Source organism: Oryzias latipes, chromosome 5 (assembly GCF_053564925.1).
Source record: "Oryzias latipes strain Hd-rR chromosome 5, Olatipes_Hd-rR_3.1".
NCBI lineage: Eukaryota > Metazoa > Chordata > Actinopteri > Beloniformes > Adrianichthyidae > Oryzias > Oryzias latipes.
The window spans coordinates 3,647,686-3,660,192 of NC_136241.1; the positions used below are offsets into that span (position 1 = coordinate 3,647,686).

Genomic DNA, 12,507 nt, shown 5'->3' on the forward strand with positions numbered 1-12,507 from the left:
CAGGAGGATGGAGGCTGAGCGCACATGAAAGCAAGCTTTCATCAACACCTTCAAAAGCAGCTCCGGTCCAGAGAAGCTCAGGTTCCTCCTCTTTCAGGTGCAGCAGAGGAGCGTGGGAGAAGCGCTGAAGCTGTCAGGGAGGCTCCAGAAAAATCTGCTGCCCAGCAACAAACCAAAAACTGAAGACCTACAGTGGAGGAAAGAAGTGTTGCCGGTCTTGTTGTCTATTTTGAAAAATTGTGGACTTGGGCCCCTTTTGAACTAACCGATTCAAATGTCTTCTAAATCATTCCGATTTGGTGGCTGTTGCTTGGCAAAGCTGAGCTTCAGTTCTCTCCACAGGTTTTCTACAGGACTGAGGTCCAGAGACTGGCTGGACCGCTCCATGACCACGATCTGCTTCTTCAGCCTTGGTTGTCTTGGCTGTATGTTTTGGGTCAAGGTCCTGTTAAGAGCCACCCATCCACCACACATTTGGAGGTAAGCACATCCTCCCATCCACACGGGGAAGTTGCCCTGTGCAGAAAAAGCTCCCCACAGCATAATGCTTCCACCTCCATGCTTGACAGTGGGGATGGTGTTCTTGGGGTCAAAGGCAGCATTTCTCTTCCTCCAAACAAGACGGCTTGAGTCGGTAGATGCCAAAGAGCTCGTTGTTTGGTCTAATCTGACCACAGCACCTTCTTCCAATCACTGTCCAGTCATTAAGGTGTTCCCTGACACACTTCAGGTGGGCCGGCACATCTGCCTTCCTCAGCAGGGGGACTTAGCACTCTCTACTAGATGTCAAACCATTGCAGCATAAAGTATCACCAATGGTTTTCTTGGTGACTGTGGTCACAGCTGCTTTCAGATCATCAGCCCACTCCTGCCGTGTTGTTTTAGGCCAATTTCTCTCTGTTCTCATGATCATGGAAACCGTTTCCACCAGGACAGATCTGGTTTGGAGCCCCAGACCTAAAGGTCCACTGATGATTATGTTCTTGTGTTTTGGCAGAATTGCACCAACAATTGTCATGGTAACCCCCAGCTTCTTGCTGATGGTTTTGTTGTCCATCAGTTCTACAATCTTCTCCCTTAGATCCAATGAAAACTCTTTAGTCTTTTCCATGTCTGATGGACTCTGGACAGGTGTCTTTTCTACAGGCGTCTTCAATTCAGGTGACAGGTTGAAGAGGAGAGTCTAACTGGTCTGTGTGAACCAGAACTCTTAATGGTTGCTAGGGGATCAAACACTGGAGTCCCTTGATGAAATCTAAATAAATGTATATACGTTTGTTTGATGTGCTTTGTGATTTTCTATCTCTCACTGTTCAAATAAATCTACAGATGACAGATTGTCCTCTATTGTACCTGCAGAACATATTGGGAATTTCCTCCAGAACAGACATATAACACTAAAGCAGATTGCCATAAAATGCAAAGTAAAGCCAACAGAGAGAAGGCTGCAGTTGATCTGCTGGAGGGGGCGAGGACGGATCTCCATTCACTGTTTTTACGCCTCCTCTCTGCTCTTTGTCTCTTTCTTTTACTTGTTTAACTATAATCAGGATTGCAGCAAGAAGTATCACCAATGGTTTTCTTGGTGACTGTGGTCACAGCTGCTTTGAGATCATCAACCCACTCCTGCCGTGTTGTTTATTACCTCAACTCCCAGCACGAATAACCCAACAATTGTGTTGAAGAAAATAAAGGTGTGTGTAGAAAAACACAGATAAAACTCCTTCAGCGCTTCATCACCTCTTCCTCTCCTTGGATTGAGTTAGGATCCAGAAAAACCATCAGCCTTTTATTTCAGATTTATCACGGATCCACACAAACACGATGAATAACACAATAAATAAGAGTCGACTCCTGAGGAGCTGAAAAGTGATCGCATGACCAGAAGCATCAGCAGAAGTGCATTGGGGCAGGTTTGCTCTTTTCGAAGCCGTCAGTTCATACATGATTAAAGTGACCTTACATGACTCTCATCCAGATTAGGCGGAGCAGCAGGATTTGCTGGACAGATATGTCGTTTACAAGCGGAGAGCAGTAGTTCCATCCATGACACCTTTGCTCCTGATGGAAAAACCTTCCTCACGAATACATTTGGACCTGAAAATACTGTTCCTGATCGTCCTTTACGCACCTTAAAATACCTACAAGTACAACTTCTGTGCAATACTGCAATGTTTTTAGATTTATACTACTCAAATACATCTGATATATGCTGAATATATATCTATAACCCTTGTGCTATCTAGTAGGGTCCAGATGACCCCACTCCCAACGTTAACATGCCTTGGGAGCACGTTAACGTTGGGAGTGGGGTCATCTGGACCCTACTAGACATATTGGCTTGTACAGCTCACCGTCTTGTGGGGTCCAGGTGACCCCAGTTGGAAGTGGGGTCATCTGGACCCCACAAGACAGTGAGCTGAACCTTTTTTTTCAATGTTTACATGAAATCCTCTCCACCTTTATCTACATTTCTCATGGTAGGGATAACACGTCAATGTAAGGGTGGGGTCATTTTGACCCAACAACATAGCACAAGGGGTTAATGCTCCAAAGAGATAAATTGCTACACACTGAACATTCATAATCCAGAGCCATTCACACGTCAGGACAGAGCAGCAGATGAATTTGACGAATAAGAGACAGGACATGAAGGGAAATGCAGGTTTGTGGTTCGTGATGGAAGCAGAGCGTCTCTAGACTTGGAGACGTTGAATCTCTTTTTCCCAATAGTTCATATAAAACTCTTCACTTCAGCATAAAAAAAGGGGGGACATTGTGATTTTAACACATGCTGTACATCTTCCTCCTCTCCTGTGGGTGGGAGCCGAGATGTGGAATGTACAGCGGCGAAAATGTCTGTCATCACTTTGGCAACCGCTTGATCCAAATGAGGATAAATCCACTGATTCCGTGGATTACCGTTAATCTTCTCTGCTCAAATGTCCCCTTCTTAGCCCAGGGAAAGGCACCGATCCCCCCCCACATACAGTAGCCTAATTAACTGAGCAGTGAAATGTAGCTGAACCCCTCCCGAGTTCACAGGTACGGACTCCTGCGGAGGGCGTGGCTTCTGAGTGGGGCGTGGCGTGTGCGCTCCTCCGTCACTCGCCCGATTTCCGCGGCATCCAGACCATTCGTCGTTTAGCTTGGTAGAAATCTGCAGGGATGAAAGCGACACTGAGCTCAGGGGGAATCGGTGCAACGACACAGACGCAGCTGAACGTTCCACTCCCATCATATTTTGAGAAAAGCCTTCCCTGTCGTCTTTTGATTACGATTATGCCTTTTTTAGCCAAAATGAAATAATCTTGTCGTCACCTCTGAGATGTGGGCGGGGCATTAGCTCAGAGTAACCCCGCCCCTACCTCCCATTATCCATCTATTTGTACCCTCTCTAGCTGGCTTACAGCCCCTCACATTACTCTTCTAGCTCAGACGAGGGACTAAAAAAGTTTTTTGGACCTATTTGTCTGTAAATGAATGCAGATACTCTCTTTTTCTAACATTTTTTATCTGCTTTGAACAATTAAATACTAAGCTTTTCTTTATAAATGTCCTCCATCGTCAATAAAGCGTCATAAGAACACGATTCAAAACAAATGAAAGCACCTGTGATGTTTGTCTGTTTCCTCTTCATCCCGGCCTTCTCCTCCTTCTCTGGTGTTTTCTCCACGTTGAAGATGTTCTCTGTCAGTGGGATGTTCTCCTTCTCCCTCTGCGGCAGCTCAGATCTTCGTCTCTTGGGGGGGGTCCTGGTCTCCGCCGTCTTCTGGACCCGTCCAGCATCCTGACAGCGGTACAGCAGCGGCACTCCGGCCCCCGGGACGCTCTCCCACAGGAAGTGGCTGCCCTCCAGGGGCTTGTCGGAGCGGAAGTCGAAGCCCCAGCGAAGGGACGCTTCGTCCAGGTCTTTCCGCAGGGCGGCCTGGTACTCCAGCTGAAGCTGCTCCCGGTCCACCGGGCCAAACAGGTTTCGCCTCGCGGGCCTCCTGGGAGCGGCGGGAATCCGCTTTGGAGCAGCCATGGTTCTGCACTGTTTGAACACAGAACACTCCTGGTTAGATCTCAGATGTCATATGATGATGAGATGGATCATGTAAAGCAGTAAAAGAGTCAAAGAAAAACCCAAAGTGTAAAAAGTTCCGAGCTCACCATGACTGTTCACTCTACAGACCATCAGAGAAAAGCAGAGCTGTGCCTCTCCTCTCCTCCCTCCCTCTTAGGAGAGGCTGAATCATCGGTACATGCCTGGACATAATCTGACAGGCCGACAACACAGAGCCGCCACTAGGGGGCAGAGTGGCAATGACAGATCCACCACCAGAGGTGTCCTTCCACCTCAGTCTGCATGACAGACCGCATCACCCTGAACAGGACATTTTCCTTTTTAGGAAAAAAGGAAGTCCATCCCAGGCCAGGCTGGTTATCCAGGAGGACAAAATAGTCCACAGTAAAGCTTGTTGTTTTTTTTTTAAAGAGAGCAGAAAATGAGGATAGACAGCAAACAAACCCCCAGCAGCTTGTTAGATATGATTTTATTATAATACATAAATTAAAAATGGTTGTTCCTGTTTTTTTTTTGTTTTAAAAAACACTTTAGAAAACAATTTATACCAAAAATATGAATATTTTCCTTTATCTGGTTTAAAACTATTTCCAGTTCTTTAGTGATAATGTTTAAATTAATATTTAGGTTTCTCCACATTATAATCCCGCTGTTCTTAAAGCTCAGACTGATGGATATTGACATTAAATATCTTATTTTTGAATGTTTTGATTCTTCCATTGAGGCTGGAACGGTGATCTAGCAGAGTAACCCAGACTTTTCATGACGTCATAGACCGACATAAAGCTTCTGTTGTCTCTTCGGGGCGGGGTCACTGGGGGCGCGGCCGACTCCCATCGGGGCGGGCGTTCAGGCCATGGCGGGAGAGTATGAATCCGGGTTTGGACCAGCCCCGTTCGGTTACTACGAGGCTCCACGTGAACCTGGAGCACGTGTCCCCCATTCAAACGGGGCTGTCACCGCCGTACTCACGCGGAGGACGCGCGCGCGCATCAAAACACCCTAGATAGGACTTCTGGAAAACTTTTTTTTGATTTAATAAGTTACCAGGAAACTTTTTTAATTCATATAACCAGAATGTTGGATCAACGACGCTGAAGTTAGCATCCGATTCACAGCTTCCGATTCGCGAGTGCACTAAAGGAGCATTCCACTGTTTTTTTTGCACTAAGATCTCCTTAGATGGGGTCCGGTTCAAAAACTGCTGGACCTAGACTGCTCAAACCTGGATTAAATTATGATTTAGATACTGAAGAATACATTAAACACAGTTTCTGATTTGTGAAACCTTCCTCTGATTTGTGAAAATGTGAAATAGGTTGATTTTTATCGTATTTTACGCACTGAGTCCACCTTAGACCGGGTCCTGTTCAAAAACCACTGGACCTGGACTGCTCAAACCTGGATTAAATTATAATTTTGACACTAAAGAACACATTAAACACAGTTTCTGATTTGTGAAACCTTCCTCTGATTTGTGAAAATGTGAAATAGGTTGATTTTTAGCGCATTTTACGTACTGAGTCCACCTTAGACCAGGTCCTGTTCAAAAACCACTGGACCTGGACTGCTCAAACCTGGATTATATTATGCATTAGATAATAAAAGAACACAATAAACACAGTTTCTGATTTGTGAAACCTTCCTCTGATTTGTGAAAATGTGAAATAGGTTGATTTTTAGCGCATTTTACGCACTGAGTCCATTTCAGACCAGGTCCTGTGCAAAAACTGCTGGAACTGGACTGCTCAAACCTGGATTATATTATGCATTAGATAATAAAGAACACAATAAACACAGTTTCTGATTTGTGAAACCTTCCTCTGATTTGTGAAAATGTGAAATAGGTTGATTTTTAGCGCATTTTACGCACCGAGTCCATTTCAGACCAGGTCCTGTGCAAAAACTGCTGGAACTGGACTGCTCAAACCTGGATTAAATTATGCATTAGATAGTAAAGAACACATTATACACAGTTTCTGATTTGTGAAACCTTCCTCTGATTTGTGAAAATGTAAAATAGGATGATTTTGACCGCAATTTGCGCATTGAGTCCACATTAGACCAGGTCCTGTTCAAAAACCGCCGGACCTAGACTGCTCAAACCTGCATTAAATAAGGATTTAGATACTGAAGAATATATTATACACCGTATTTGATTTTATGCAATTCAAAGGTAATGGGGACAAGGGAAGGACAACCTGAAGCAAAACACCAAAACAGGAATTTTAAAGTAAATTAGGAAACAAACCAAGAAATGTTGAACAAAAAAAACTAAAATTTAAGTCAGGGGCTCATGCTAACCCTGACCATAACTATGTGTCCAATCTGACATCTGTTTCCCAGTTTCTTTTGTATGTTGATGTCTGAGATTTTTATATCGCCTCTTCCAGCCTTCTTGGATTCCTGTAGTCCATCATAAAAGTGCCAGCTTTTGTCTGTTCCCAGTCGGTGGAATGCAACAAAATGACTTTGCGCACTCAGGTGATATGTTATGGCCACCGGCTCGTACCTGTGTAAACAAATACAATAGTACAATCCAGTATAAAAAAATAAAAATAGAAAAAATGTCAGTGATTTAATGATTTATTTTTTCCCTCAAAAATTCAATCGTAGCAAAAAAAACACATGATGCTAATTAAATTTAACCCAATGCTATAAATTTCTACATTAGTTCTGCAATTTACGCCTTACTTTTCACCAAGAAGTTCGATCTGATGTGGCAACGCTGTTGGATGCTGGTTCTTAGTCAAAGCGTTTTTGTGAAAGATTGATACCAGTACAAGACATGGCAACCCGTGCACAAAGGTACCTCTTGATGTTCTGTTTTTGTTCTGTGCATGGCCCTGCACCTCTGAAAATTTTAAAAAGTTAGAAAGTCCACAATTTGTTTCAAATATTTTGAAACATATATATATGCTACTTCATACATACCTTTTGCATGGAAGTAGTACGATAATGTCATTGGACCACTTGTCAACGTCAGCCTGCAACTTAGTGAGGTCTTCACACCTTGCAACAAAATTTAAAATAAATAAATAACTTGTATGGGTACATGTTACATAAACTATTGTTTCTCTTACAATAACAGTAAAAACAAGCAAACAGTTTGTTAAATAAGTGTATGTAAAAGTTGTATCAATAATTACAATGTACTTACACAATATCTATTGAGTTGTATCTTCTTTTTGCAGTTGGACAGGCTGGATTAAGACATGTTTGTACAACTTCTGTACTGTTAAGGAATTCAAGTCTACATGTGACCATGTCCTCCTCTGCCCCAAAAGCATCCCAGGTTGATCCTGTGAATCTTCCTAACTCATTGAGCCACAATGCTTTTCCCTGTGCCCACTCCTCATTCTCAAAAAGGTTGAAGATATGGAGTAAAGTTGATATCCATCTATCACACTCTGATAGTTTTTGTAGCTCATTTTGTATCCCTGGCTTGTTTTTAATTGCCAGATAAATTGTGTAAAGGAGGTTGTCAGCTGAAAAAGTGTTTGTCAATAAGCGGTTACATGGGCAGAATATCTTGATCGGATCAATGGTCGGGTTAAAATTCACCCGTGCACATGGGCACAGAAAACCTTTTTCCGATTAGAACAAACGTTCCCATGGCTCACGCTTTCGTTCGGAATGAATAATCTGGGCATGCGCACTGTGCAGTAGTGTAAAATCACCCGGATGCGGAACTAGATCCCGTTGTAAACAAACCGCTGCCACAGAGAGACAGCATGTGCTGCAGCTCCGTAATACGAGACGACCTTTCAAACGTGCTTTTATTAATGTCATGAATATTATGAAGCGCCTGTTCGCTCATCGTTATATTTAATCTGTGTGGTCAGTGCTGTTTTGTGAATGAAACAGCTGGAAGAAGGCTGAGGACAGGCTAACACGGGCTAACAACGTTAGCCTTGATGGACACGAGAATCCAGGACCGTGCGACAAACGCAGCAATCTGCATATTAGCGCACATAAATGTCTGGAAATAACAGCAGCCTTTATTTTGTCGGGACACAACTGGAAACACAAATCCACGTGAAACCCCGCGACATTTATTTCTGCTCTGATTTCTGCTCTGAAAAGTTCACACAGACCGCCCCAACCAAAGCCACTCTGAGCTAGCGGCCGGAGCTCAGTCTGTTCGAACACCGTTCCTCCTGAGTCCTGCAGCCGCTAACCCAGAGCGGCGGCGCGGCTCGCAGTCTGGATTCTCCCACACATAAAAAAACGCACACGTAACAAAGCATCCTCCCCCCTCGGACACAAAATTATTAATCCAGCTCCTCTGTTCACTCGGGTGCCAGTGGACCGAGTGAGCGTCGGGGGGTACGAAGCGCCCCTTCCCCGCATTCCCTTCGTAAGGGGTGTAAGAGAGGGGAGAGCCAGCGGGGCGAGAGCGGAGCGGCGCTTTTCACGGGGCGTCCGCAGAGCTGGACGGTCCTGTATGAGCTTTCTCACAGCCAAACACCGTCTATGCGTGACGTAAACCAGAGCAGTAGTGACACACGATCGGAATGACCGTTTACATGCTCCACGATCGGATAAACGATCGGTATAACCCACCTATCTCAATCGGAAAGAAATTCTGATCCGAATGAGTCTGATCGGGGCAGAGTATTCCGAACGGGGCGTTTACATGACACATTTTCTTTCCGATCAGACGTTCATTCCGATTACTTTTGCCCATGTAAACGCGGCTATTGTAATGGTTTTTTGTTCAATAACTGCCTTTCCTCCCCACTGGGGACACGATCGCTTTTTTTTTTTTTTAATTCAGGGTCGGGCAATGTGTTCTTTAGTATCTAAATCCTAATTTAATCCAGGTTTGAGCAGTCCAGGTCCAGCGGTTTTTGAACAGGACCTGGCCTAAGGTGGACTCAGTGCGTAAAATGCGCTAAAAATCAACCTATTTCACATTTTCACAAATCAGAGGAAGGTTTCACAAATCAGAAACTGTGTTTAATGTGTTCTTCAGTATCTAAATTCTAATTTAATGCAGGTTTGAGCAGTCTAGGTCCGGCGGTTTTTGAACAGGACCCGGTTTAAGGTGGACTCAGTGCGTAAAATGCGCTAAAAATCAACCTATTTCACATTTTCACAAATCAGAGGAAGGTTTCACAAATCAGAAACTGTGTATAATGTGTTCTTTAGTGTCAAAATTATAATTTAATCCAGGTTTGAGCAGTCCAGGTCCAGTGGTTTTTGAACAGGACCTGGTCTAAGGTGGACTCAGTGCGTAAAATGCGCTAAAAATCAACCTATTTCACATTTTCACAAATCAGAGGAAGGTTTCACAAATCAGAAACTGTGTTTATTGTGTTCTTTATTATCTAATGCATAATTTAATCCAGGTTTGAGCAGTCCAGGTCCAGTGGTTTTTGAACAGGACCTGGTCTAAGGTGGACTCAGTGCGTAAAATGCGCTAAAAATCAACCTATTTCACATTTTCACAAATCAGAGGAAGGTTTCACATATCAGAAACTGTGTTTATTGTGTTCTTTAGTATCTAAATCCTAATTTAATGCAGGTTTGAGCAGTCCAGGTCCAGTGGTTTTTGAACAGGACCTGGTCTGAAATGGACTCAGTGCGTAAAATGCGCTAAAAATCAACCTATTTCACATTTTCACAAATCAGAGGAAGGTTTCACAAATCAGAAACTGTGTTTATTGTGTTCTTTATTATCTAATGCATAATATAATCCAGGTTTGAGCAGTCCAGGTCCAGTGGTTTTTGAACAGGACCTGGTCTGAAATGGACTCAGTGCGTAAAATGCGCTAAAAATCAACCTATTTCACATTTTCACAAATCAGAGGAAGGTTTCACAAATCAGAAACAGTGTTTAATGTATTCTTCAGTATCTAAATCATAATTTAATCCAGGTTTGAGCAGTCTAGGTCCAGCAGTTTTTGAACCGGACCCCATCTAAGGAGATCTTAGTGCAAAAAAAACAGTGGAATGCTCCTTTAGTGCACTCGCGAATCCGAAGCTGTGAATCGGAAGCTAACTTCAGCGTCGTGTTGGATCATAGATCTAAAAGTGATTCGGACGTCATTTAAAAAAAACTATGTTTGGACAAAGCCCCTTCACAGAAAAACATCTGAACTTTTAAAGCGTATTGTTTGTCACCTTTTCTTTCAGTCATGTTACTCACATTCAAGAAAGTCCAAGGAAAGTCCTGGAATGCGTTTTTCCCCGTGAATCTCTCCGCCTCCCAGTCCTCCTCCTGCAGTTTTACACCAGCTGTGATGGAGCCAGGAGCTGCTGCGCCTCCGGGAGCAGAAACACACTAAAGCGGAGCCTCCGTGATGACTTCTCCCACTGTTTTGCAGACATCCACTCGGGCCAAACTTTATGAACTCCGGTGGGCGGAGACCCTGCGCTCCCGTGCGGGGGCGGAGTCAGCGGGCTCACGCACGTGGACCTGTTCCCGTAAAACCCACGAGGACACGTGAAGCTCTGGCTCTGGATGGGAGGAAATTCCAGCTCAGGCGCCTCCATCCCGCTTCTCACCCACTCCCACTGCGCATGCGCGAGGCCAGCAGCCGACGAGGAAGCGGTATCCCGGATACAGGAAACAAACAAACAAACGACGCAAAAGGCTGCAGGAAACCTCCACGCGCGGAGACAAAAAAAAAAGTAAATTATAGAAATGATCAAATAAGATCAAACCAAACCCACTGAGCCTCATACGTGTCAAACGTCCATTTGTTCTCATTCATGTTTATTCTGTTCAAGCCTGCATCTAAGGGGGCAAATGGCATCCATCATCCCTTATGTTTAACTGAAAAACTGTGGAGGGAGTGGCATGGTGTGGTGTTTTCTCAGTGGAGCCCAGGTTGGCAAAACTAGTCTAAATAAATCAGGCATTTTCACGTTAAACCTCTGTAACTTTAACATGAGATTGTTGCTGTTTATGGCAGAATTTATGATTGTTTTATTGAAAATTCTTTTTTAAAAATTTTGCTATGATAATTAAAACTCAAATAAAAGTTGTGATAGGTTGGTGAAAATTTTCTTTATACTAGGCCATAAGTTTTCCTAGTTAGTTTTGACATTTGATTGATGTAGTTTTTTATCGTTTACATTTTTTTTACAACTACATTTTTATTTAGTCACAGATTGTTTCACCTAAAGAACAATGGAAGCTTTTTTTTTTAAATGTTACATTGCTGCTCATAATAACACACCCTGATATTCTGACCTTTATGAGATGCTAAACACAGTCAATGTAATTTTTCAGATTCCTGCCTTACCTGCTGCTGATTCACCTGGAATAGGTATGCTGGTCTAACAGAACGCTGCAAGGGCGGGGCTACGTGTAAAACAACTAGTCGTTTGACACCATTACACAATGAGCAATAGAATTACAAAATCCTAACGGGGTCAAAACACAGTGAAAGTGGAAAGTAGCTTATTAAATCCAACCAATGAATAAAGTGCAAAACAATTAAACTAGACACAGCAGAGTCATGCTAAACTGTGTAGATGCTGTGATGATATTTTTAGTAACCTAATGTCAATCATGTGAGCCATAAACAGTTTAAATGGTTGCAACCTAATGGATTTGTTTAATGAAAGGTCACAAAACAGTGCCAAAAATATGACTTGATTTTGATTATATTTTATATTTCGACTCTTTTATAAATGTTTTTAAAAAAGATGAATAAAAAAACAAACCTATTGAGACAAGAAAGCCTCACGGAAGTAAGAATGTGAAACTCGTTTGTGTTCTGATTGATTGAATGGAGACATTTATGGCATCCATGATCCGTTCTGTCTGACAGAAAAACCTCAGGGGGGAGTGTCATGATGTGGTGTGGCCTCAGCTCAGGGGGCTGGAGGCTAAAGATGTGAGCTTTCAGGATTTTTTAGGCTAAACTTATGTAACCTCAAATGGAGATTGTGTCTGTTTATGTGTGTTTGTGTCTGATTTCAAAATTACTCTTCCAACGAGATATAATTATGCCAAACTGTGTGAATGTGATAATAATGTCTGTGATCCATGTGAACAGTTTCATTAGATGGTGATGTATCGTTACATTTCTATTAAAATGAATGGTTGCATCTTCTGTAAAAAATAAAATTAAGATTTATATTTCCATTCTGTAGCTCTGGACTCAACAGTTATGTCACAACACAGATGTCTGAAACGGAGGAACTTCAAAACACAAAGTACTGAAGTTTTTTCCACACCCACTCTTGTTCTTAAAGCATGTTCTCCCTTTTTCAGTCATGAGTCACAGTCAAACTTGTCAACCTGTCAAATGTTTTAGACCGGTTCCTAAAGGTTTAGAGGGATATGGTTCACAAAGGCCAAACTGGTTTGAGGCTCCAGTTCTGCATGTACTATGGAACCTTCTAGTAATAGCAGATTGGTTAATTATTTACCTCTTTACCGTGCTTTTGTCCCCTTTTGTAACTTCTGTGGTTGCATA

At 43.0% G+C, this 12,507-nt stretch overlaps 1 protein-coding gene across 4 annotated transcripts; it reads right to left on the reverse strand.

Moving 5' to 3' along the window:
* Nucleotides 1-1,776: 1,776 nt before the first annotated feature.
* cdkn1a (cyclin dependent kinase inhibitor 1A) lies at nucleotides 1,777-11,056 on the reverse strand. 4 transcript variants are annotated; one of them, XM_023954656.2, is made up of 4 exons: nucleotides 10,224-11,056; nucleotides 7,004-7,081; nucleotides 3,613-4,036; nucleotides 1,777-3,160 (listed from the first exon to the last, which is right to left on the reverse strand). In XM_023954656.2, exons 2-4 carry the CDS (start codon nucleotides 7,010-7,012, stop codon nucleotides 3,105-3,107), a joined length of 489 nt encoding a protein of 162 aa, XP_023810424.1. In that variant the 5' UTR covers nucleotides 7,013-7,081; nucleotides 10,224-11,056; the 3' UTR covers nucleotides 1,777-3,104. The 4 variants fall into 4 exon arrangements, with proteins under 4 accessions (XP_023810424.1, XP_023810425.1, XP_023810426.1 ...); XM_023954657.2 differs by lacking the exon at nucleotides 10,224-11,056 and adding an exon at nucleotides 7,230-9,032; XM_023954658.2 differs by lacking the exons at nucleotides 7,004-7,081; nucleotides 10,224-11,056 and adding an exon at nucleotides 4,156-4,275.
* Between the last annotated feature and the right edge of the window lie 1,451 nt (nucleotides 11,057-12,507).